This window comes from Pinus tabuliformis, chromosome 2_1, assembly GCF_031772625.1.
Source record: "Pinus tabuliformis cultivar Carrire ecotype Pingquan chromosome 2_1, CPIR1, whole genome shotgun sequence".
NCBI lineage: Eukaryota > Viridiplantae > Streptophyta > Pinopsida > Pinales > Pinaceae > Pinus > Pinus tabuliformis.
Genome location: NC_142299.1, coordinates 240,664,590 through 240,691,609, shown reverse-complemented (window position 1 = coordinate 240,691,609; position 27,020 = coordinate 240,664,590). Strand labels below are relative to the sequence as shown.

The following is a 27,020-nucleotide window of genomic DNA, read 5'->3' as shown; positions in this document are numbered from 1 at the left end:
GCAGAGACGCGGAAGGTGAAGTGCAAAGCCACGCAGTCCAAATAAAGAAAAATTGCGTATCTGTCCTAAAACATTTGTTGATCATCTTCTATTTATTGCTGCAGAGTTCTAGGTTTATATTTCTAGTACTATCTTTCTGTTTACAGCATTCTGAGAAGTTGGGTAATTCTTGGAGTTTGGGTAATTTGCATGTACTTGATGGTTATTTGATATTCTTGGATCCAGTTTGAAAATTTATGAAAAGTGGTCCTTGAAAGAAAAGAAGTAGGGGGTTGTAGCTCCCTTCCAAGAGAGACTGGAAAACGAGAGAGAGTTGTAGCTCTCTGCAGGTTGCAGCCTGCGTACTGGTAAAGGACTACACCAGTACAAAATCATTGTAAAAGGAGTTTCTAATTGAAAGAAGATAGAGACATATTGCAGCAGGTGGCTTTCACCCACATTGGGTTTCCACCTTATATCTGGTGTTCTCTGGTGTGACTATCTGTTTTTCTTGTTCATGCTCATTGTTTTATGGTACTGACATACAAGAATAATTCAAAGTATAAATAAGGAAGATTTATTAAAAAGAACTTGATAATACTGATTCACCCCCCCTCTCAGTATTATTTCCAACAATTGGTATCAGAGCAGGTCCTTCAGAGAAGCTTGATCGCTTGAAGGAAAATCATTCATCATGAGCAACTACGAGAGGGAAGCATCAATCAGGCCACCAATTTTTGATGGGACAAACTTCAATTATTGGAAGGTAAGAGTTACTGCCTATCTTCAATCTCTTGGTACAGAAGTTTGGGATATCATAGATACAGGCTACACTTTTCCTTCAGCTACTCCTACAGATTCGGCCGAGAAGAAGAAATATGAAACAAATGCTAAAGCAGTCAATACTCTGCTGGGATGCTTATCTCAAACAGAATTCGTGAAGGTTATGCAATATAAATCCGCAAAGGAAATATGGGACAAGATTGTCTTGAGCTACGAAGGAGATGAACAGGTAAAGCGTGCTAAACTTCAAACCCTCAGGATTCAGTATGAGAATCTCAGAATATATAATGATGAAAGTGTGGCTAACTATTTCCTTCGGGTAGACGAGATTGTTAATTGCATGAAAAACTTGGGTGAAGAAATAAAAGAGGCTATTGTGGTTGAAAAAGTTTTAAGATCATTGTTCCCCAAGTTTGAATCTAAAGTGTCTGCAATAGAAGAAAAGGAAAATCTACGAACTCTTACTATGTCTCAGCTACACGGAATTCTAACTGCTTATGAAATGAGAAAATGAGGTCCATCAGACAGGAGAGAAGCTGCTTTCAAGGCTTCAGGCAAAGGAGACTACTATGAAGCAAGTCACGCGCCAGAAGAAGAAGAAGAATCAAATTTTGTCAGAAATCTTCGACGGGGTACTGGAAGGTTCAGAGGTAAGTTACCTTTAAAATGTTTTGCTTGTGGAAGAGTAGGTCACTATGCTGCGAAATGTCCTCATAAGGATAAGATTGACAAAGGAAAGGAACCTGCTAGATGGAACAAGAAACAGAATGCAAAAAGCTACTACACTCATGAAGATAGTGATGGTCTATCAAATAGTGATGAAGATGAACGAGGTAATGACTATAAACTTTTAATGGCATTTGAAGATGATGATTACATGGATGCTATAGATGTGGATAGGCTTTATGAAGAAATTTCTAGATTCAAGAGATGTATAGAAGAAAAGAATATGATCATTGATACTCTACAATTTCAAATTGATGAAAAGGAAAAATATCTTAAAAAATTAGAAGGTGAAATTGTTGGTCTTAGAAAAGAGGTTGAGAAAACAAAGGCTATTAATCTTAAGTTTGTCAAAGGATCTGAAACTCTGGATGAGATCATCAATGTACAGCGTTCTCCACTAAACAAGACAGGTCTGGGGTATAATGGAGAAACTTCTCAAGCATCCACCTCAAAGAGTTATCTTGATGCAGCAAGAAGGAATGAGCAAAAGCACAATGGAGATCACCAGGTAAAGCAGGGACGAATTACATCAAGAACAAACAAAGACTATCAGGTAAACCAGGGGCAATCCGTCCTAAGGATGAACAAAAGCTACAACCAGCCACAGGTAAAATCCTCTCAATTTGCTTCAAGAATGGATGACAATAGAAATTACAATCATTTGGCCGGAAGATTTGATAACCGCAGAAGTTTCTTCAATGGACAATGCTTCTCTTGCCATAACTTTGGTCACAAAGCAGCTCAATGTGTTGCATATAAAACAATCATGACTAGAGAAGCTCAAAAACAAAGAAGTATGACCGGGATTACAAAAAGGACCTATAACAACTTTTCGGCTCTTGAAAATGAAGTTGAATGTTCTATTTGCAATAACTTTGTTCATGAAGATTCTGAATGCAAGAGCACGTTTCAGCAGACAAAGGAACAAGCCTCAAGCACCAAAACATGGAGAATAAAGGAACCACAAACAGAAAGATGTGGGATAGCATTTTATGCAGAGGGACAGGAAAATCTATGGTACATTGACAGTGGATGTTCGAAGCATATGACAGGTGATAAAGAAAAACTTGAATCATATTCTGCTTTAGAAAAGGGAAAGAAAGTTTCTTTTGGAAATGATACTCCTGCAGCTATAAAAGGAAAAGGCACTGCTCAGTTAAAAGAAAAGGTCAAAGCTGCAAATGTTTTGTATGTTGATGGATTGAAACATAATCTTCTGAGTGTCAGCCAGATGTGTGATCAAGGAACCGAGGTGATATTTAGATCAAATGGATGTCTTGTTCGTGATCTTGATACAGGTAAAACAGTGATCAAAGGTGAAAGAACTCCAAATAATCTATACATATTTGAAGAAGGACAACAACAATGCTATCTAAGCAAGGATGATGAACACTGGTTATGGCACCGGAGGTTGGGGCATCTAAGCTTTTCACAAATAAGGAAAGCATGCAAATATCAGGCAGTTCACGGTCTTCCAGATATCAAAATTCCAGACAACACCATATGCAAATCATGTCAGTTTGGAAAGCAAACCAGAACTAACTTTCCAGAGAAGGAAGGATCAGCTAGCATGCCTCTTGAGCTAGTACATACAGATGTATGTGGTCCATTCAGGAAAAGGACACCTCGAGGAGAAGAATACTTGATATTATTCATTGACGATTTCTCCAGGTTTGTCTGGTTAGGACTTATGAAGCACAAAGATGAAGCATTCGAAAAATTCAAATCCTTTAAAGCCTTGGTTGAAAATGAATCAGGATACAAAATTAAGTGCCTCAGATCCGACAGAGGTGGGGAGTTTACCTCAGATGAATTTTTCGATTTCTGTGAAGAACATGGGATAAGAAGAGAATTCTCTACAGCTAGAACTCCTCAGCAAAATGGAGTGGTGGAAAGAATGAACAGAACAGTCCAACAAATGGCTCGTGCTATGCTTGATGAGTCTGGAACTCCCGCAACTTTCTGGGGTGAAGCTGCATATGCTGCGGTTGTTATTCTCAACAAAACAAATGTCCGGGTGAACAGCACTCAAACCCCTCATGAGCTCTGGTATGGTGAGACTCCTTCGGTAAAGCACTTCAAAATCTTTGGGAGCAAATGCTATATTAAGAATACTGATGAGCAACTTGGCAAACTTGAACCTAGAGCAGATGAAGGCATTCTTCTTGGTTATTCTCCACACAGCAAAGCATACAAGTGCTACAATAAAAGACTTGGAAGAATTGTTGACAGCATTGATGTAGTGGTTGATGAGAAGGGATACATTCCTAGGCAAGTAAATCATGAAGATATCGAAGAAGATGAAGACTACCCTCAAAGACAGAATGATGAAGAAGAAGAACCTCAAGAAGAACCAGAGGAGCAGATAAGGATAGAAGAGAAGACTCCATCCAGATATGTTCAGAAGAATCATCCAGAATCTCAGATTTTGGGGCAGAAAGAAGCAGGTGTACAAACAAGAAGAACAATTGCAGAAGCTTCAAGCTATTTGGCATTACTCTCTTCCACTGAACCACAAAATGTGAAAGAGGCATGCAAAGATGAATGTTGGGTCAAAGCAATGGATGAAGAACTTGAGCAGATCGAAAAGAACAACACTTCGGAGTTGGTTCCTAGACCAAAGGATAAGAATGTTATAGGGACAAAATGGGTCTTCAAAAATAAATTGAATGAAAATGGAGAAGTAATTAGAAACAAGGCCAGACTTGTTTGTAAAGGGTATGCGCAGCAAGAAGGAATAGATTTTGAAGAAACTTTTGCTCCTGTTGCAAGACTTGAGGCCATCCGAATGTTCCTTGCTGCTCTCAAGCTTTCAAAACTTCAAAGTATTTCAAATGGACGTGAAATCAGCCTTTCTGAATGGAGACTTGGAAGAAGAAGTATACATTGAGCAACCAGATGGTTTCATTCTTGGAAATGATCCAAATCTTGTATGCAGATTGAAAAAGGCTCTCTATGGTCTCAAACAAGCTCCAAGAGCTTGGTACTATTGTTTGGACAAATATCTTCATCAACAAGGTTTTTCAAAAGGATCAGCAGATAGCAATCTTTATATAAAAGTTGAAAACGACAAATTGCTAATACTTGTTGTGTATGTAGATGACATTATCTTTGGCAGCAATGAAGAAGCTATGAGTCAAAGCTTTGCCTTGGTAATGCAGAAAGAATTCGAAATGTCCTTGCTGGGAGAACTGACATATTTTCTTGGTTTGCAAATCCAACAAAAAGGAGGGATTTTTTTGTCTCAAACCAAGTATCTCAAGCAGATTTTGAAGAAATATGGCATGGAAGATGCAAAACCAGTATGTACACCCATGGTCACAGGATGTAGCCTCAGTGCAAATGATGAATCAGCAGCAGTGCATCAACCAACCTACAGATCTATGATTGGAAGTCTACTTTATTTGATAGGTACCCGACCAGACATAATGCATGCAGTAGGAATAGTTGGAAGATTTCAGGCAAATCCAAAGGAAACTCATCTTCAGGCAGTAAAGAGAATCTTCAAATATCTTCAAGGAACTCAAAACTATGGCTTATGGTATCCTAGAGATACAAATCTCACACTTCATGCTTATACAAATGCAGATTGGGCCGGAAGCGTGGATGACAGGAAGAGCACAAGTGGTGGTGCATTCTTTATGGGTTCCAGATTAGTATCTTGGTTCAGCAAGAAACAGAGTTCGATTGCCTTGTCTACAGCTGAAGCGGAATATGTTGCTGCTGCATCTTGCTGCACTCAACTCCTTTGGATGATGCAGACCTTGCAGGATTTTCAAATCACTTGTATACCACCCATCTCCATCTTATGTGATAATACAAGTGCAATCAGCATTTCAAAGAACCCAGTCATGCATTCAAAGACCAAGCACATACCGATCAAGTATCATTTTCTCCGGGAACAAATACTTGAACAAAAGGTCAAGTTGGAGTATGTTCCTTCTAAGGAACAAGTTGCTGATATACTCACCAAACCATTGCCCTGGGAGACCTTTGAATACCTCAGGCAAAAGCTGGGGGTTGTTGATGCATCATCTTGTTGTTGAATCTCTTCTGATGGTTGGTTGTACGCAAGGCTCATCTGGGGTATATGCGTACATGTGCTGGGTTGCGGATTGGTCGAAGATCAAATGGCACAGGTTCAGGGGGAGCATATAATGCATTGTTGGCATTATAGAGGAAGTACAGAAGGAGATCATGGATGCTGGTCTGAATATTGCTGCAATATGTCTCTATCTCTTTCATGGTCATTTATGGTGGAGTATGGTTCTTCTTTGCAGATCTGGTTTATAGTCAGGGGGAGCATGTTCTTAGGGGGAGCATAACCCTTTGCCCTTGATGTCAAAGGGGGAGAATGACGTTGAAGATCTTGAGGTTGCCATCAAGTCCAAAGGGGGAGATTGTTGGCATTATGATTCTGGTATGGCTCTATGTTACAGGTGTTGTACTTGATGGCAACTCTCTTAAGTGGCAATGCTCTGTTCAGGCTCTCAAAATGTTGGAAAATAAGAGGTACGCAGGTACACCGTACAAAAGCTGCGGACCCGCAGGAATATCATAGATAAAGTGCGTACATACCCGCAAATTACCCGTTCATGAGGTGCGGACCCCCAGTTCACTCACTTCAAGGCAGAGAAGCGCACTCACGTGGGGTTTCTTATGTTTGGCCCGTGGTATTTAGCCCGCCGTTCTTGATTCTATGGTTTTGGCCCGTGGTATAGGATCTAATTTAGCCCCGGTTTGGATCCCTTGTATTGGTTATTGATGGTTTTGTCCCATGGTGTGGATAAGGGCTTGACTATAAATAGAGAAGGAGATCACTTGGCCAAGGTATCTTTGCAAATTGTATATCTTAAGATCTGAAATATTGGGTTATCGGTTTAAAAGCTTGATCTATATAAAAGAGAAGTTGAAAGTGAATCTATGAAGTGTGATCTCTCGGGCGCATGATCAGATCTGGGCATCTGACTATCTGTGGCACACTGGTGGACTGCCAATTCGGCCCTAATCAGAGGTTCGCAGGTGATTAACGGTGCAAGTGCGGGGGTACGCACAACAGAAGAAGGCGCAGTGCGTGGGTACGCAGCGCGATAGAGGTTCAGGTGCGGAAGAACAGTAAAGGTACGCAACGTGGCAGAGGTTCAGGTGCGGAGGCACAGTGAAAGTACTCGGCGCTTCAGAAGCCGCAGGTGCGTAGATACGCGGCGCGATAGCATTTGAAGGTGCGTGGCCACAGTAGTAGTACGCGGCGTGATTGAAGAAACAGTGCGTGGGTACGCAGTGCAGCGGAAGGCTCTCTGAGGGGATACGCAAAGACGCAGAAGGTGAAGTGCGAAGCCACGCAGTCCAGATAAAGAAAAATTGCGTATCTGTCCTAAAACATTTGTTGATCATCTTCTATTTATTGCTGCAGAGTTCTGGGTTTATATTTCTGGTACTATCTTTCTGTTTACAGCATTATGAGAAGTTGGGTAATTCTTGGAGTTTGGGTAATTTGCATGTACTTGATGGTTATTTGATATTTTTGGATCCAGTTTGAAAATTTATGAAAAGTGGTCCTTGAAAGAAAAGAAGTAGGGGGTTGTAGCTCCCTTCCAAGAGAAACTGGAAAACGAGAGAGAGTTGTAGCTCTCTGCAGGTTGCAGCCTGCGTACTGGTAAAGGACTGCACCAGTACAAAATCATTGTAAAAGGAGTTTCTAATTGAAAGAAGATAGAGACATATTGCAGCAGGTGGTTTTCACCCACATTGGGTTTCCACCTTATATCTGGTGTTCTCTGGTGTGACTATCTTTTTTTCTTGTTCATGCTCATTGTTTTATGGTACTGACATACAAGAATAATTCAAAGTATAAATAAGGAAGATTTATTAAAAAGAACTTGATAATACTGATTCACCCCCCCTCTCAGTATTATTTCCAACAATATATACAGCATAGGATTTGATATAAACACTACAGTGGTGTTAAAAAAAGTTGACAGTCCTCTAATTTCACTTGGCTCTTGTTCCTTGCATCTTGAATAAGTGTTTTCTAGTGAAATTGGGTGTTTTTCTTATTGTTGCAATCATTGGTCTGTTGGCTGCCCCATCTTGCATTTCATTGCATTTTTGCATCTCTTGCATCATTGACATCCATTTGCACTCTTGCATAAACATATCTCTAATTGCATTAACAAACATAAGTGCTCTAATTAAATTGGCAATTGTTTGATGAAATCGGCTTAAAGGTTAACATTGTGGATTAATGCTCTCTTTCCTCATCGATAGCTATTATCATTGTGACATTGTTTCTAAAAGAATACCTCTAGTTTGTCATTGCTTTCATTGGTTAATATATTTCTCTTCATCATTATTGTGTAATAATCAATTCTTGTGGATTTGCAATCTTGTTAATCTAAATCACTCTTAAAGCTCTTGTTTAATCATAATTGAGATAAGAGAAGTCTTGAAGTAAACAAATTGTGTTCATAAGGAATTCAATTTTTCTCTCTTATATAATTGGCGCATTGGCACTATAAATCTTGGAGGTGGCTAATTGTGATAAGAAACATTGAACTTGTTTATTTATTGTCATTTCATGAATAATTGTCCATTGTGATATTGGTAATCTTGCCAACATTTTCTGGCATTCATTGAATAGTTTCTCTTGTGGTGAAGATTGTCATTATTCATTGTTAAGTACTTGTTATAAATTGAATATCATTGTAACTCATCTTTAAGTACTTAAGAACATTTAACAATCTCACCTTAAGAGTATTCACTCATATTGTGCACTCACATTTTAGGACTAGTGTTGCATTAACTAAGTCACCTCCAAGCATAAGCTTGGTTAATATAAAGATAGGACCTTTCTCACCCAGTTCGCGAAGCATAGACCCTCTTTAGTGGTTAACATGGTGACCTTGCAGTCGTCAGAGCCCTAGTCTCTACAACGCTGGAGGCATCGAGTGGTTAGAACTCCAAGGGAGGTATCGTTAATATAGCCTTTGTTATCTTCCCCTGGGTTTCTCTCTCACAACCTACTCTAGAGACTAGCATTAAAATAGTTGAGAAGAATGATTCACTTAAGTAGGCATCTAATTTAAAATAAACCAAGATTCTGCATTTCACTTAGATTTTAGGGGTTGCATTTCATATAGGATAGTGGAGCATCCTATGGCAACAACTGTTCATCTGGTAACTTGGTAATTGATTTATCGTAAAGTAAGTAATTTGACTTCATTTAAGGCACTAGTCTTTCAAAATAATCTAATCAAATACTTAAACTTACTAATTTGACCAAGTTGCTAGGCCATTCAGTTTTGTCTCCCAGACTTGTCGGTTGTCTATGAGTCTTGTATCTTCACATTTCATAGGGACTACCCCCCATAGCTTATTGTAGGGAGACAACTAGAATGAAGAGGGTGTGGATCAGAGTCACAACCCCTGTCCTAAGCGTTGTCACATGTTGCTTGTACAATTTGAGTGACAACAGGGGGAAACAAGACCAACACCCAATATGAAGCAATGTAATAAAATCTAGAGTGTACAATATATATCAATCCTTATATGCACAATCATCAAATGTGTGCTGAGAAAATGTAGTAAGCATCTCTTGCCAAGTGGCCATGGAAGGCTATAAATCTCATCTGTGGAATTGCTGTTTGTAGGAGAAACAAATCTCCTTTAGTTACCCCTAAATTTTAGGGGGTAGCAGTAACCATGAAACATTAATTGTTATCATAAGAAATGACTTCGAGATTGTTTATCTTTTTCATAGATACACACATGACATTGATTGGAATTGTTCATGGAAAATAGTTTATATGATTGTTTATATATTTATTTAATAAGGTAATATATCCTAATGTAAACTGCTCAGGCACTTCTCCTCATTCTGAGTATGCTACCTAAGGTGAACCCTCAATTCTTTAGGATACAAGGTGAAGCCGACGACTCATGAATAGATCATTTATAACTCATCAACAGTTGGCTCACTAATAGCAAACATGTAATGAAGTGGGATTTGAACTGGGGTGGGGAGGGTAACAACTTTGATTAGTCACTTCAGCTACACCCATATCTCCTACTATATTATTTTATAATAAAAATTGCTTGTTAAGTTTTTCTTAGTACAATAATGTAGCCACCTAGTGAATTGGGCCTTGTGGTTATTAATTTAATTCAGTTAGACACATTTATTTATGTGCTTTTTAGCTCTGTATTGTAATCATTATTGTAAATAGAAACGAGCATGGCATTTTATTTTATAGCAATAAGGAGTGGTTCTACAATTTAGCATTAGATGGCTTTTGGAAAAATTAATAAGAGAAGTGCATGGTTAATTTAAGGGTTTTTGCTGCTTAGCTTTGCAAATGTTTTGTTTTAATTGGTTATATGTAACTCACTCAAAAAGAGGGTTTTCTCTACTTGATTTTATTTATTTTTTAATATAGTACCAGGAGGGGCGAGCAAGGACTAGACTTTGGTGGAGAGGATTTGGGCGTATGTTACAAGATATTGATTTTATTAGAGATGTTGACAATGATGTATGTTTTCTTGAAACTACACCATCTCTTGTTCGTTAAGCAAGATTTCAATGTTTCTTTGAATTTTGAGCATTTCTTGTTCCTTCTTGTTGAATAAATGCCTGTATGTGCATTTTGCAACTCTCAATGCTTGTCATAGATTAATTTCAGAGATAATGCATAACTGTTTTCTTTTGCAAACATGATTGGATATTTAGGAACATGTATCTCATAACATTTTTTAACTTTAGTTTGTGTTTAAAATAATCCATTATCTATGTACATTTTTATACCATGTGAAGTCAATGTAAACACACCTTGTTATGGAAAAATAAAGTATCCATTAATAAAAAAAGGTTGTTCTCTACTTTGTGAAAATAGATGAAAACTTCTATTTATCAGAAGATTAGAAGTTAATTCCAAAAGGGAGCTATAGCCAGTTGTCATCTCACTTTTACTACATGTTTGAAATAGTAAATGCCATTGTGACAACAGTAGAAATTATTTATTAGAATACTTGTATCGCTGTAGAAACTAATATTTTATGATACAAATATTTGTATCTTTTGATATCATAGGTATCCTTGTAAATGACAAGTATTTGTTACATCACTTTTTCCGAAATAAAACTTTTGAGAAGAGAGAAATTGAAATTGAAATTTATATTAATGTCCAATAAAAACTGTTATGAACATAAATAATAAATAATAATCAATAATTACTATTAACGAAAGGACCTGTCTCAAACGACATGACTCTATGGAAGGGCACTCACACCTGATATATACAGGGCCCTATTTTTGTAATTCTTACCATATCAATTCTTATACATTTATTCAATATATAGTTATTTATCTTAAATAAATACTTTTATATTCCAAGTATTTTGGTTATTTTATCCATGAGCCAGGTTTGGCTATCCAAAAGCCAAAATACGTCAAAGGGACTAGCGATTGCAACTGAAAATGACAGCCCAACCAAACTAGAGGGGTGCATACTGCATAGGACACCCTTAAAATGAGATGAAGAATACATACAAGAGCAGGAAGAAACACAATGACATAAGCATAGGCTTACTGAAGGAGACAATAAATAAACATAGTCTGCACAAAGATGCAGCTGCCACAAGGAGAAGAGAGATGTATCTCCGCTCCTCATCTGAAGCTAAAGTGCAAATGTCTAAACCAAGGCCCTGCTGATTAATGTCCTGTTGACATTGGGCTGGATGGATTGGGACTGTTATCTACTATTTTGTATGATGTGGCTTCTACTTTGTGATGGCAAGATGACATGATGACTCTACTAACATGAAGAGGACAGCGGTTTCTTTTCTCTGTCACATTTCTTTCAAGGTAAGAGTTTTTGGAAACTTGTGGAGCTTCATGGTCCTCAACAATTGACATCAGACTGCCAAATGTTAGTTTTTGTAGCATGAGATGTGTTCTAGCCACGAAATATGGTGGAGAGGCTAGAATACATGAGATCTCCAAAATCCAGAAATCGTTTCTGAAAATTCCGCCTAAAAGTGTCTCAATTAGATTATTAACCACTTTTTAAATATTTCCTAAGTCTAAACTTAGGGAATATAGTTAATTAATCAATATTAATTGAGATAAGGTGAGAATCATATAGAAACTCGCATGGATCAATCCAAAGATGATCCTAGCCATTGATTGTGAAAATTCGATTACCTGAATCACCACTGCAGCAACTAATTAAGTTCCTTATATTTGTTAATCACTGAACAAATTACTTATTGTTTCCTACAATAAACATCGAAACTAATACACTGCAGTCTTCACCAATTAAATTATAAGAGGAAACAAGAAACTAAGCAAGAAGGAAATACACAACACATCACACCGTTATTTTTGGACAAATGTCCCCGAAAAACCCAGTGTGGGAAAACCATTGCAGCAGCTCATGGTTTTATTATTAAGCTGTAGTAATTCTGAGTACAATTTGTTGGATGCCGAATTGACTATTAGATACAGAGAGAAACTGGGCAAAACAAATAGTGAGATGATCTCACCCTGTCACTGGAATAACCGGCTCGGATCTACTTGGAAATGAGCCTCTGCATCCCTTTTGCATCAACCTCTGCGCAGAAATGCGTCAATCCGTTGTAGTTTCCGCGTCACTTCTGCTAGGATTGCGTTGTCCCTTCTTTTGATCCTTTGCTGGCTGGAAACTTCAACTCTTAGCCTCCCGGTATCACACACCGACCCTCGGCTTCTGAAACTCGATTTCCTTAGCAAGAATTCGATCTCCCTCTCAGGCTCTGCGTTGCCATAACATAACTCTGCATGGCCTAGCATCAGCCTCTCTGGATGTCGTTCTACCCTCTCTGCATTGTACTCTTTGGCCCAGGAAAACTTCCCTCCGAATACTATCCTTGCCCCTCACTGCAAAAGATCACTTCGAATTCCTCTTCCGACAACTGCTGTGCTTCAGAAATTTGATCTTCTGATCTACACTCGATGTGATTTCCAAATGCCCATTAAGCTTCTTCTTATAATCCTCGAGTTGAGAACCAATGGCTCAGATTATTTTGTTTTGATCCTCATCTTCTTCTAGAAGTTTCACCCATAGTTTGATTAATACCCTTTAATTATTTTCATTTCCTAACTTTAGAATTAGGTACCCATTAAAAATAATTAATTATTTTAATAAAACTGTCTCTAGGTGGAATTTCCCAAAACAATTTCTGGGTATTGTGGAATACATGTTTCCAAGCCTCCCTGCAAATTTTGAGGCTTACAACGCATCCAATGCTACCATAAATCAACATTGATTAAGTTTTAATCTTCGCTGTTGGTGCTCCAACAGTGGATTATAAGAGGAGATTGATGTGGTGATGGAGAATACACTAGTGTAGATACTTAGTTTCCTAGGCAGTTCAATTTTTTTAGTGGCAGTAATTCAGCAAAGAAGATAGAGTCAAAGGGTGAGTAACAGGTGGAAGAGGAGGGTAGCAACATTCCAGGAGGAAGTTTTCCAGTTCCGGGAAGAGGCAAAGGAAGGAAGGCGGAAATTTCCACAGGGTTTGTGTAAGCACTGCGCAGAGGGTGATGTAGGAGGTTGAGCGGAGAGGCTAGGGAGGTAATTTCGTAGGCAAAAATTAGTTGTGGGGTGAGAGAAAATTATCACAATAATTTTGCCAATGTTTTCCTTAGATTAGATTGCTAGTTGATGTTGAAGTTTTTAAGTTTACTTAGTTTAGAAACCTTTCATGCACTTTTTCTGATTTATTCCTACTTGCTTGTTATTTTTCTTTAACAAGTTATTTACAAGGTAAATACTGAAAATAAACACCAGTGCATGCTCAACATATTACAGATCAGCAACTAAAAGAAACAAGAACAAACACACCATGTGACACCATTATTTTTGGACCAATGTCCCTGGAAAAATCCAATGCGGGAAAACTAGTGTAACTATCTGAGGGTTTTCTTATTAAGCAATATCAGAGTACAATCTGGGTGCCGAAATTGGCCTACCCAAAGGAGAATTTCCTTAGCAGCTATACCTCACAGTTTGAGAGAAATCTCTTGGCTGAAACCCCAGAAAATCCTTCCGGCAGCTCCTTAGCACAAAACTGCTCTGCAACCCCAGCATCTGCCCAATTTGGACTGCATCAGCCTCTCTCTGTCTCACGCATACTGTGATAATTAGAGTTGCATAAAGCTCTTTGAGAATCCAGTGTTTCATGATAGTTTGAAACACATAGATATTCAATGTTATTTCATCAAAGATTGTGTACAACGTGGAGCAGTCCAACTACAATATGTTCCCACACAAGTGTTGGTTACAAGTATTCTCACGAAAGCTCTAGGAAGAGCTAAGTTCGTTTATTTTAGAGAACAAAAGGGTATGGTGGAGAACCAGTTTCAGTAGCAAAGGCACATTACCTTGGATGATTCTTAGCTACAACAACACAAATGAGAGGGAGTTGTAGTGCAGATGCAGTGTTGGCAACATTACAGCAAGGTCAGCAGTAGCACAGATGCAGCGTATATCAGAGTTGCACAGTAATTGGTGGGCAATAGTAGGCAGTCATCAACAACGTAATAAGAGATGATACAAAGACAAAATGTTGTGATAGGATGTGCAGCACAAGAACACATTCCTCGCTAAGAGGGAGTGTTAGTTTTTGTAGAATCGGATGTGTTCTAGCCACGAAATTTGGTGGAGAGGCTAGAATACATGAGATCACCAAAACCTTTAATAAATTGTTTTTGAAAATTCCACAGTGTCTCAATTAATATATATATAGAGGCCTATTCATTAGAGAGGCTTAATATATGGCTTGCTTGCCAAGGAGGCAAGATGAAAGGCTCTCTAAGAAGGGCCAAGAGGGTCCTAGGGGGTAGGTTTTGAAAATGAGATTCCTTAAGGAGGGACCTAGTCCTAAAAACCCTTGTGAAGACTTGGTTTCCAAATGGCCTTTGAAGAATTGCCTTCCAAAGTTATGGGACCACACGGGACCAAGTGGACCCCAGGTAAGGTCAAGGGGATAGTCATAGGATTGAGCAACCAATGATGTGCTTAACCTAATTAGGGAGGAGAAGGGCATCAAAGAAAGAATTTTCACTGAAGGGTAATGAAGCAATGAAACAATTCACTAAAGTTTTTGGAATTAAAAATGAAATTAGAGCCCATCAACTCGAAAATGAGTTGCTTACATTTGACCCCAAATAATTTTTGTTCCATTGAAGATTTTTTGTCCAAGTTCAAGACCCTTAGACTTCTCTTGGAAGGTGTTAAGGTTAAGAATGAAGATGGTAGCCTTATCTATTCCATTCTTACTAAGTTGGGACTAACCTACTTTGTGTTTGTTTCCACCTTCCATTCTACTAAAGAAGCCTTTATTTCTCAAGGACAAGACTACAAGTCCCCCTCTTTTGATGCCTTTTGTGATTCTTTAATAAGAGAACAAGAAAAGCTCTTATATCTTAGTCTTATTAATCTTGGAAACTCTTCTAAGAAAGCCTTAGCCGCCCAACAATAACCAAATTCAAAGAATCTTAAGAAGCAGTATCCTAAAAAGAATGGTTCTAAACCAAACAAGGGTCCTAAGCAATTTTAGTCTCAAAATGAAAAACCATTTCAACAAAATGATAAGGCAAATAAAAACAAAGGGAAGAAGACTGATAGACATTGCCACTTTTGTAATCAAGATGGCCACTTAGAATTCAAATGCTTTAAGAAGATGGAAGCCTTGGAAGCAACAGTGAAGAAGCATAACATCCATTTGGAGCACTCTTCAACTTTAATTTCATCTCCAGGAATAACACTTTCTGCATGTGGTTATCAAGCATCTTGGTCTAGTTATGCACTAAATGTATCTTCTTCTTCTCATTCTCATGAGTGGCTCATTGATTTTGGAGCTTCTTATCACATGGCCAAAACAAAGCCATGTTTTCTTCTGTAAATGCTTGTAACACCAAAAATATATATGTTGGTGATGATAGATCTCTTAGTGTTGTAGGGACTGGAACTATTCATCTAGAGAATGGTCAATTTAATGATGTATTATGTGTTACAACCTTATCCTGCAACCTTCTATCTGTATATCAGATAACTCATTTAGGTGAAGGTAAAATCGTTGAATTTTCACCTCACGATGTTGTAATTAAGGACCCAAGAGATCCTAGACAGATTTTAGCTACTGGAATTGTTGATAATTCTACAAGGTTGTATAAGTTTAACAACTTTGGGTCACCAAATCTTCCCTCGGTATTTGTTGCTCATAATGATGAAGTGAACAAACTTTGGCATGAGTGATTTGGTCACTTAAACTATCGCTCCCTTCAGAATCTATGTAAAGAAAATATGGTGACAGGTCTTCCAATGGTATCTTGCAGAGATGGTGTTTTTTCTGGATGTGTACTCGGAAAACATCACCGGGATAGTTTTGAAAAACATGCGTCTTGGCATGCCTTAACCCCTTTACAACTTGTGCATAGTGATTTATGTGGTCCACTTCTAGTTGTTTCATTCTCTGGCTACAAGTATTTCTTAACTTTCATTGATGATTTATCCAGATGCACTTGGGTATACTTCTTAAAACTCAAGAGTGAAGTATTTAACATGTTCTTGGCCTTTAAGGCCTTTGTTGAAAAACAATCTGGACATCAAATTCTTAAGCTGAAATTTGATAATGGCGGAGAATATGTTAACAAAAAATTCATGAACTTTTGCTCTGAGAATGGAATTCAAATGCAACATGCTATTCCATATACTCCACAACAAAATGGTGTAGCTGAAAGGAAGAATCACACCTTAAATGAAATGGCTAATTGTGTGCTTCAATTTAAAGGACTTAGTCTTAATTTTTGGGCAGAAGCAATTAATTGTGCAAATTACATAGTAAATCACACACCTACTAAGGTTTTAAAGAATATCACTCCAGAAGAAGCATGGAGCTCAATTAAACCAGATGTAAATAACTTTCGTGTTTTTGGAAGTGAAGCATGGGCTCATATTCCAGATGAGAAACATAAAGCTTTAGAACCTAAGGGTGTAAAATGTATTGTTGTTGGATATTCTGAAGATGTCAAAGGATATAGACTTATTCCACTTAAGTCCAAAAATGTTATCATTAGAAGAGATGTAAAGTTTGCTGAAAATATATCGGCCTACGAGCCTAGTTCGGCGAATGAGCCACCTTTCTCTATCCCTTCTACTTCTGAAAATATTTCTTCTTCAGATGATGACAGCGAGGATGACAATCCTCCCCCACCTTCTTAGGATCCTCCTTCAGCTTCTCAGCTTCCAATATGGATCCGTGCTACTCGAGATGCAGCAGGTACTCTTGCCAGTGATTCTACAGATCAACAACGTACACGTTCTCAATTCGATAAAGCCTCTTCCTTACTGGCTCAAGCTTAAGCGAATTATGATCCTGACACCTTTGCAGAAGCTTCAGGCCATCCAGATTGGGACACAGCTATGAATGAAGAATATTGTTCATTATTGGCAAATGATACATGGGATCTTGTTCCTCTTCCAAAGGGACGAAAACTTGTTAGATGCAAATGGATTTACAGAACCAAGTATGGACTAGATGGAAAAGTTGATACACATAAAGCTCGTCTTGTTGCTAAGGGTTTTTCACAAGTTGAAGGCATTGACTATACTGAAACCTTCTCCCTTGTCGCCAAAATGAACTCTATTCGCCTTGTTCTTTCCCTTGCTACCTCTTTCAAATGGGAAGTCCATCAAATGGATGTTAAATCTGCCTTTTTGCATGGGGACTTGCATGAAGAAATCTATATTAAACAACCTACTAGCTTTATGCAAACAGACTCCAGCCTTGTATGTTGGCTTAAGAAATCCCTTTATGGTCTCAAGCAAGCCCCTCGGGCTTGGTGTGCCAAAATGGGTAGCTTTCTATTAGAAACTGGCTTTTCTAGGTGTCATTCTGAAAATACTGTCTACACCAAGAAAGTGGGCAAGTCCCTTATCATTCTTGTTCTTTATGTTGATCTTACCCTTGCTTGAAGTCCAGCCTTAAAAAGAAGTTTGAAATGACAGACTTAGGACATTGCATTATTTTCTTGGTCTTCAAGTCTTGCAATCCAAGGAAGGTATTTCCCTTTCCTAGTCCAAGTATGCTTGTGATCTTCTACGCCATTTTCACATGGAAGACTGTAAGCCAATCCCTTCTCCCTTTCAGTCTGGGGCCAATATTTTAGTCACTTGTACTTCCCTTGAAGTTGATGCTACCTTATACCGTCAACTTGTAGGAAAACTTTTGTATCTGACCCATCCTCGTCCTGACCTTTCCTTTGATGTTGGCTTTATTGCTCAGTTTATGCAAAACCCACAGGAAAGTCATTGGAAAGCAACTAAAAGAATACTTCGTTATGTTCGAGGTACAGTTCAGTTTGGGATTCATTACAGTGCAGAAGCATCTCCTCTATTGGTTGGTTTCACTGATTCCAATTGGACTTGTGACCCTAATGATCGGAAGTCTACTGCAGGTTATGTGTTCACTCTTGGTTCAGGACCTATTACATGGGCTTGCAAGAAACTAAGTGCCATTTCTCTTTCTTCAGCAGAAGCAAAGTATTGTGGTTCCATAGAAGCTAGAAAAGTAGCCCTGTGGCTTCATCAGATCCTATTAGAGTTTGGCTTTTGCAGCAGCATCCGACTACACTTTGGTGTGATAATCAAAGTGCCATTCAACTATGCAAAGATCCAGTCCAACATTAGCACAAAAAACACATTGAATTGCACATGCAGTTCATCAAAAAGCTCATTCATGACCATGTTCTTGAAGTGCAATATTGTTCAACAGATGATCAAGTTGCAGACATCTTTACAAAGGCTCTCACAGAGGCAAAGTTTACTAAACTTCAATTTATGGTTGGAGTTCAGGAAGTTGTCACTAAGGGGGGATAGGCTCTATTGCCTCCTTCATTCTCCTATTGTGTCATATTTGTACATCCTTCAATCCTATCCCAAGTTGTTCTTAAGGGGGGATGTTAAGATATTCCGACACAGGAAATAGTTAAGTATAACTTGGTCTAGTGTAGAGTTAGGTAAAGTGTGTTTCTTTACTATGTACTTTTGTAACTTACAATCCGACGTTCACGATATGTTCTAGACATGAAGTGATTCGATGGTTCATTCTCTCTTCGGTATTACCGACAGTTGATCTGTGGCTTAACACTCGATTGTTCCATGATCTCTATTTAAAGAGCATGGAGGGCCATTTGTAGGGTAACCGTTCATGAGAGAAGCTTATGTAAATTTTCATTCTTTTATTAATAAATTGCCTGAAGTGGCTGCGTTGGCTTAGGCCGTGGACTGTTTCCCTCTTTGAGGGTTTTAAGCATGTCAAGAATACTGGGGTATTGATTTGTGATCTGTTTGTGAGCAGTGTCCTTTAGTGTTCTGTTTGAGGAACTTACCCTGTAAATCCCTACATTATTTTATTCAAGGATTGCTACAATGAAGATCAACTTGTCTTTCTTCTGATCTTTAAGAACGAAATGATTAAGCCAAAATTCAACAATTTTACTAGTTTGTATTAGTTGAGAAACCAACAATAAATATGCATCTAAACTATGCGCATGTTAAACATTCAAGTTTTTTCCATGTCGACACTTACATCATCGTGCTCATTAATGTTAAGAGTGGAGGGCACTCATGGGGCCCATGAACTAGGGTGATGGCCATAATCAAGGGGTAGAGCTTATGTTTGTCTTTTTCCAACGCGCCATTTTAATGTCCCGACCATCTTTCTTATTTTATGATATTCTTTTCTTTTGTTTGTGGCCATGATATGCTTTTAATATTTTATTTTTAGCTGCATCCACCTCTGGGGAATATTTCCAAGTCTGGCCCAATCATGTGGATAAGGGGAGGGGGTAAACCAGAGCCTTGTGGACCTAGTGGTCATGTGGACTTGAAGAGGGAAGATGATGAAATAGGGCTTGTAATGTTTAGAGGGGAGTGAAACAAGCGAAATGGGAAAAAGGGACCGTGCTACGAAAATCAAGGTTTTCGAATTATTTCCCTTCCGAAAGCTATAAGCCATTAGAGGAGATCCCATGGGACTAGGATTGAGGATTAGCCCCCCATTTAAGGCGAGGGAACAAAACTACAGTCAAAGCTCTTCCTTCTTCCAAGTCACCTAATAATCCATGCCCAGAGTGCCCAAGGAAAAACAAGCATAAGCACTCGATTGCACAATGATGAGAGAATGAATCACCTCTCATCTATTTATGCAATGTCTAATGAGTTCGATTTAGCTAATTTGGCGTAATTGAACCCCTAAAATAAAATAATGTGCATAATAATATAACTTTTGGCGAAAAGCCCTCTAAATAGCTGAATAATACAAGAATAAGCCTCTCAAGAGGGTCGAATGATTGACAAAGTGAGTCGTTGGGCCTTTGAGGAGGCCTAATGAAGTCCAAGGGGTGCCATGATGAAGAAATGGACTTCAAACATAGTGGACAAGGGGGTGGCCCCTTGTTTTCCAAGCGAGAACCCATGGTGCTCCCAAGTGTGTGTGGGGGCACAAGGACATCTTCATGGGTCTCCAAATGGATAAAAAATGTCTGTAAACCATCCCTAAGGGTTAGAATGATGACATTGTCCCTCCCTCTGTAGTGGGAGACAATCCTTTGGAACCTGGAACATCTACCAAGTGTATGGTGCAACTGTGGAGCTGACTGGGCATGGTGAACTAGGTGCATCATCCTCACCCAAATGGTGGAACATGAGCAATCGATGAGTGCTACTGGGGATCCATGAAGTAATCTCTGCTATGGTAGAGGCCCATGGCTCTCACCGCTCACCCTACAAGTGCTCATGTGGCCCTCTGGAGGGATAGGACCCCGTACAAGGAGACCAAGCCCCAAATGGAAACCCACCTGCAATCATGCATAAGATCCAATGCGTCCCCATGCCCTCCAATACAACAAGTCATCCGAATAATCAATTAAAAGAGCTTACAAGTCATGGAATCAATGGGGCACTTCATGGTGGCATGCCCTTCCATAGTGGGCTTTGGTATGTAAAAGTGTATCTAAGCTCAATAAGGGGTTAACCAAAGACCCTACTAGGTGGTTTCTACCTCTAAAGGGGGTGACACGTCAATGGTACATCCCTCAAATGGTAGGTGGCAAATGATATAATAATGGAGCGGATTGGGGATCAAGGGAATCATCCAGACTACATGTCATGGTACAAGGATAACTGCAACAAGGGAAGCCCACACCTAGATATATGAGTGTAGGAGAGAGAAAATCAGGGTACTTGAGTTACCCCGACCTTTGATTTTCCATCCTTCTTCATATGCCTTTTTCTTTTGATTGATTTTTCTTCATAATTGCTCCAGGCTCCAGGGGATGAGAGCATGATGTGTAATGTGTAGTAGTGGATACCCCCTTAAGGTGGGGCAATTCATCGCCCACCAGGGGTTGAGACAATCATGGGTTCCTTAATGATGGAGGGGGCTTATTTAGGGCCCATAGTAACCAAGGTGATGGTCATGGATAAGGGCTAGAGCTCATGCTTGACTTTTTCCCATGTGTTAAATTTGTATGACCCGACCATATTTTGCATCTTGTGGTACATTCCCTGTTGAGAGTGGCCAAATTATGCTTTTTCTATTTCTTTTAGCTGCATCAACCTCCGGGGCATCGTTCCAGGCCCAACCCAAGGTGTGGACAAGGGTTGGGGGAGGCTAACCCTATGTGGACCTAATGGACACATGCAGACGTAGATGGGAAAAGGGATGAATGGGGCTTGTTACCCACCATTTTGTGGGTAATATTGCTAGGAGATTTTTTTTCTCCAAGATGGTTCTTGGCCGACAGCCAACAACTCCTTGCTGCCACCAGCTAGCTCATTGTGCCATCTTCTTCGCCACCTAAGGCAACCATGTGGTCCCTTGCCCATCTGCCATGATCGTATGTTTGATGTTGGGCCTCCTGAACCTAAAGGTATGCTTTGTCATTTGGAAATTGAGTATTGTAGTTTGCTTATCATGGACACTTCGAGGCATGGATTAATGGGGGGATTCCGTGGAAAGAATGGGCTAGGTCTGTCCTTTTTCCCCCCTATACCCCTTTTAGGAATTAACCTTGGACTCTAGTTTCGTGTGATCTCTTTTACTGACCATTTGGTTCCAGGGATGGTGTTTCATAGGAAACCCTGACTTTGGTTGCGTGGTACCACTCCCTTATCCACTTATATTACCCTCTTTCGATTCATCATTACCTCATCTATCATTTCTCCCGCCTGGGTCCACATTCCTCCATTGGGTTCGCATAGGGTTAGCATGCCCCTTCCCCTTGCCCACACCTTGGGTCATGGCCTGGAATGAAGCGCAGAGGTTGATGCAGCTAAAAAGAAAGTTAAAAGCATATATGGCCATATTCAACAAGAAAATGTACCACAAGATGCAAAAGATGGTTGGGACAAATGCATTTAGCACATGGGCAAAACCAATACATGAGCTCTACCCCATCATCATGACCAACACCCTGGTTCCTACAGGTTTCTATGAGCCTTCTTCATCATATAGGAACCCATGATTGTCCCAACCCCTAGTGGGCGATGAATCGCCCCACCTTAAAAAGGGGAATTCACTATTGTATCTTATACATCATGCTCTAACCCCTTGAGCCCTGAGCAGTGAATCAAAGAGAGTCATAAAAAGGCATAAAAGAAGGGTGGAAAAATCAAGGCCAGTGCACCTCATGTACCACGATTGCTCCCTCCTATACATTATAAACCCAATTGTGGGCTTCCCTCCTATTAGCTACCCTTGCACCCCAGCATGTGACCTAAGGTTGCCCCTTCTCATCCACTACTTCATCCACCATATCTGTCACATGCCACCACCTTTTGAAGGATGTACCTTGAATATTATCCCCTTTAGAAGTACAAATCACCTAATAGGGTACTTGGTTAACCCCATTTGTAGTTTAGGAGACATTGGCACATCCCGAAGCCCATTATGGGAGGGCGGGCCATTATGAAGTCCCCACCTGTGGTCCGTGATTTGGTAAGCTCATTTACTCGATTTCTCTAATGACTACTGGAATTCTAAGGGACACGTTGGATCTTATGCAGGATTGCAAATGGTCTCCATTTTGGGTTTGGTCTCCCTATCCGAGGTCCTAATCCTTCAGAGGGCTACATTGGCACTTGTAGAGTGTGCGTTGAGAACCATGGGCCTCCACAACAGCAGACAACACTCCATGGATCCCCACAGTCATTCAAAGATTGCTCGTGGTTCACTTATTGGACGAGGAAGGTGCACATGATCCATCATGCCTAGCTGGCCCTAGATTTACAGCATACACTTGGCAGATGATCCAAAACTTGCACGATGATGTGGCATCCCCTTTCAGACGATCTACAAGCATATTCGAGTTGTTTGGAGACCCATGAGGACACTTGTGTGCCCCCACGTCATTTTTAGCACCACGGGTTATTACAAGGGGCCAACCCCTTGTCCACTGCATTTGAGGGTCATATTCTTCATTGTGGCATGCAAGGACCACCTTAGGCCTCTTAGAGGGCCCTACGACATGCATAGATTATTATTTGACCTCTTGAGAGGCTTACTTCTTCATTTATGAGCTAGTTTAGTGGGCTTGTCACCAAAAGTTGAATTATTAGAACATTATTTTATTTTTGAGGCTCATGTTGGCCAAGGAGGCTAATTCGAACTCCTAATTAGTGTATAAATACAAGTGAGATGAGTTCATTTTCTCATCATCACTTTGGTTTGGATCTCTTATCTCTCTTTGAGATTTTCACACTTTTTTTAGAGGATGAATTGGAGCATTTGTGGATGAATTTTGATGTATGGTTATTGATCTATCTTCTCTTGGAGCTTCTCTATTGTCATTTGTGAATGATTGGATATACTCTACTACATGTAAGTATGAAATTTTGATGTTATTCTTTGTTGAAGTTTCTAAGTCTATCAGTTAGAAACCGTCCATGCACTTTACTGATTTATTCCTACCTACTTGTTTTGTTAATTAACAAGTTATTTACCATGTAAATACTAAAACTAAATACAAGTGCATGCTCAACGTATGACAGATCATCAACTGAAGGAAACCGAAACAAGCACACAAATGACACTGTTATTTTTGGACTAATGTCCTCGGAAAAACCCAATGCGGGAAAACCGGTGCAGCTATCTAAGGGTTTTATTCAGTGTTGTGAAAATCGCGATAAAATGAAAAAATCGCGATTTTTTCCCTCTGCCGATAAAATCGCGATAATTAAACGAAAAAATCGCCGGATTTTTTTTGGCCAATTTTTATTGAAAAAATTACGATTTTATGAAAAAAACCGCTATAAAAACTTAAAAAATTGCCAGGGGTCGCGACAGCATAGTTTTATAACTTTTTTGGGTTTTTTCATGCAATTTTTTTTGAAAGAAACAAATAATTTTTGAGTGGGGCAGCTTAATGATCAAGTCTAGGCCCTAGGATGGATATGCTATTCATGGTAATGTTAAATTCTTAAAGTAAAAGTGACATTCTCCTTGATCTTCATTTTCATCCTTTTACTTAAATTTTTAACATTACCATGAAATGACTCGGGATGTTTGAGAGTGGTTCCAGCCTCATTGGATTTCATATGGAGAAAGTAGAATATTAGATTTCATTTAAAATCCAGCAGACTTATCAATTTTTCAGGATTTCAGGATTGGGAGATTGTAATGTTTCCAAGTGACACCACCTGCCCGGGCTACCACTGCCACCATCAGAGGACGTGGTCCACCTCCTATAGCTCCTACTTCTAGTTCTTCAGCTTCTAGAGCACATCAAACTCAACTGCCATCTCCACCAACACAGGCACCAGCATCTACATCTAGAGGGAAAGGGAAAGCTGTGGCATTTTCTCACAAGAGGGGCAGAGGAAATCAATAGGATTAGACTTTCATTTTATTGTATATGACATTATGACATGATGAGATACATTAGCATATTTTTTGTTGATATTTTGAGGCTGAGTTGGGACTCAGGAGTCAGGACTTACTATTCAGGACATGATTCTATGTTATGTGTGATTTTAACGCTAGAAATGATATTAAACATCTTATATATTAGCTTTCTTATCATATTTATGTGTCAATGTATTTATTTTATGTTGTAGATAGTTTAGATATTAAAAAAATTGAAAAAAAATGAAAAAAATGAATATTTTTGTACCAAACGATTTTTTCCCGATTTAGATTTTTTCCCGATAATTCCGATTTTTTCTGATTTGTTCCCCGCGCCGATTTAATCCCGATCACGATTTTCACAACATTGGTTTTATTATTAAGCAGCTCTTTTCTGAGAACACTGGGTGCCAAACTGGCTAACCCGATAGAGATGAAAAATTTGGCAGCAATACCACTCTTCGGAAGCAGGTATTCGAAAAACCTGCTCCATGAAATCCCTCTCCAACAAATTTGAAGCCCAGCGTCGGCCCTGCTGGCCTCTGCGTCAGCCTATTGAGGCCCTTTGGCTCTCCATAATCTCTGCTGCCTCTGCGTGGCTCCCTCTAGCTTTGCGTCTGCCTCTCTCTGCTTCTGCGCTAGTTTCTTGGCACTCTCCATGTCTCTCTGCCTCGTACTCACTGCCCCTCGCTACAACTGATCACTGATTCTATCTCTCTTAGCAAACCCCGCTCTAGAGAATAGAATGATTGATCACTCTGGTGTATTCTCCAAGTGACCCTCAAGCCTCCTCGTATACTTTTCTCGTTGACAAATCAACGACCAAGATTAAGTCCATAATTGACGACTAAGATTAGATTTGGTTTGATTCATGTCTTTTGGACCATTCTAACACAGTTTTATATTAATTCACATTAATATTTTAATTTCTCTAAGTTTAGACTTAGGGACTCCATTAAAAATATTAATTATTTTAATATCTCCCAAACTGTTTAAAATCTGCCAAACCCTTTCTGGGTATTGGAGATCTCATGTGCCTTAGCCTCTTCACCAATTTTCGTGGCTAGAGCACATCTGATGCTACCCCAAATTAACACTCCCTCTTAGTGAGGACTGTGCTCTAGTAATACTCCTCACTGAGTATCACCCTAATCATTCAGCATTGGTCCCTGTGCTAATGCTAGGCCTGCTACCCAACATCTTCTGCACTACGACATCTTGTACTACTACCCATGGCTCTGCCATTGCCATTGCTGCATTTGTATGACAGCCCCCTTTGCATCCGTGTTGTTGCCCATGGCCCTACCACTGCCACTGCTGCGTCTACACTGCATCTCCTCTCATCATGCTGCATCGTGCTTCCCATAGCACTACCACTGCTAATTGTTGCACTGCAACTCAGTTACTGAGAAGTAAGTAACTGATCTCCCAACTCTGACCTCTCTATCAGGTTAGAGTACTCTCGATGCTGAAGCTCCCTCTGCCGTTGACAAGTGCTCCCTCTCTGACCTCTGTGCTGCTGCAACAATTCCCTGCATCTTCCACTGTTGCACACCTCTGTGTGCCATCCTGCACTGGTGCAACACTCCCGTGCCTCTCGCACTGCTGCAGCCCGCTGGCCTCGTGCTGTCTTAGGACTCCTGCACTGTAGCTCCCTCTGTCGCTCCATCTGCATCCGTCTCTATTGACATCGCCAATACTGCTACTCCTCTTTGGGGCTCTCGTAGCAAGGTCTAATTCAAGAGGCTGGGTACCTTGAGGATCCTGCCCCTCATCGCTTGTAATCCTCCTGAATATAACTCGATGTCTCCCAACTTCTTCTGAAATGGCACGTGAGCACTCATGGAAAACAAAACAGAAAGGATCCTGGCCTTCTAGATGTCAAAGTTGGATGCCTCATCCAACCTATCCCGACCCCTCAGCCCATTCTTGGCCATCTCTTTGCTCTTCTTGTTGACTCCTCTGCGTCTCTCTACTTCCCGCCTGGAAGTTCTCTGTTCGACTCTTGCTAAGTCTACTCCCCTCTAGAAGTTCTCTGTTAGACTCCTGCTGAGTCTACTTCTTGTCTGGAAGTTCTTTGTTCGACTCCTGTTGTGTCTACTTTGCATATGGAAGTTCTCTGTTCGACTCCTGCTGAGTGTCTCTACTTCTTGCCTGGAAGCTCTCGATTCGACTCCTGCTGAGTCTCTCTACTTCCCATCTGGAAATTCTCGGTTCGACTCCTGTTGAGTCTCTCCACTTCTCGTCTGGAAGTTATCGGTTTGATTCCTACTGAGTCTCTCTACTTCCCGTCTAAAAGTTCTTTTCTGGATTCCCTCTGAGTCTCGATTTCCCACTTGGAAATCCTTCTGCCAATGTCGAGATGCCTGCCTCCAATCATCTGTGCAACTGCAACACTGATTCGGATTCCTTAGCTAGAAATCAGCCTCGGCATCAACTCCCTCTACCTTGGCCTTGCCTTGTTAGGTATTGTTCTGACTACAGTAGCCCACCAGCTCCACTCTGCGACTTACCCACAGCCTCCTAAACCCCAGCAAACTGAAGGTTAGAACTCCTAAGCTCTGCGCAATCTCGACACCGGCAAATCA

At 39.9% G+C, this 27,020-nt stretch overlaps 1 protein-coding gene across 1 annotated transcript in view; it reads left to right on the top strand.

Moving 5' to 3' along the window:
* The window catches only part of LOC149199599 (ATP-dependent DNA helicase Q-like SIM), a 391,868-nt gene that overhangs the window by 326,102 nt on the left and 38,746 nt on the right, over positions 1-27,020 (top strand). Inside the window, exon 15 of the mRNA XM_089400631.1 lies at positions 9,924-10,016. Within this exon, the coding sequence (XP_089256757.1) occupies positions 9,924-10,016 (93 nt within the window). The remainder of the gene's footprint in view (positions 1-9,923; positions 10,017-27,020) is intronic.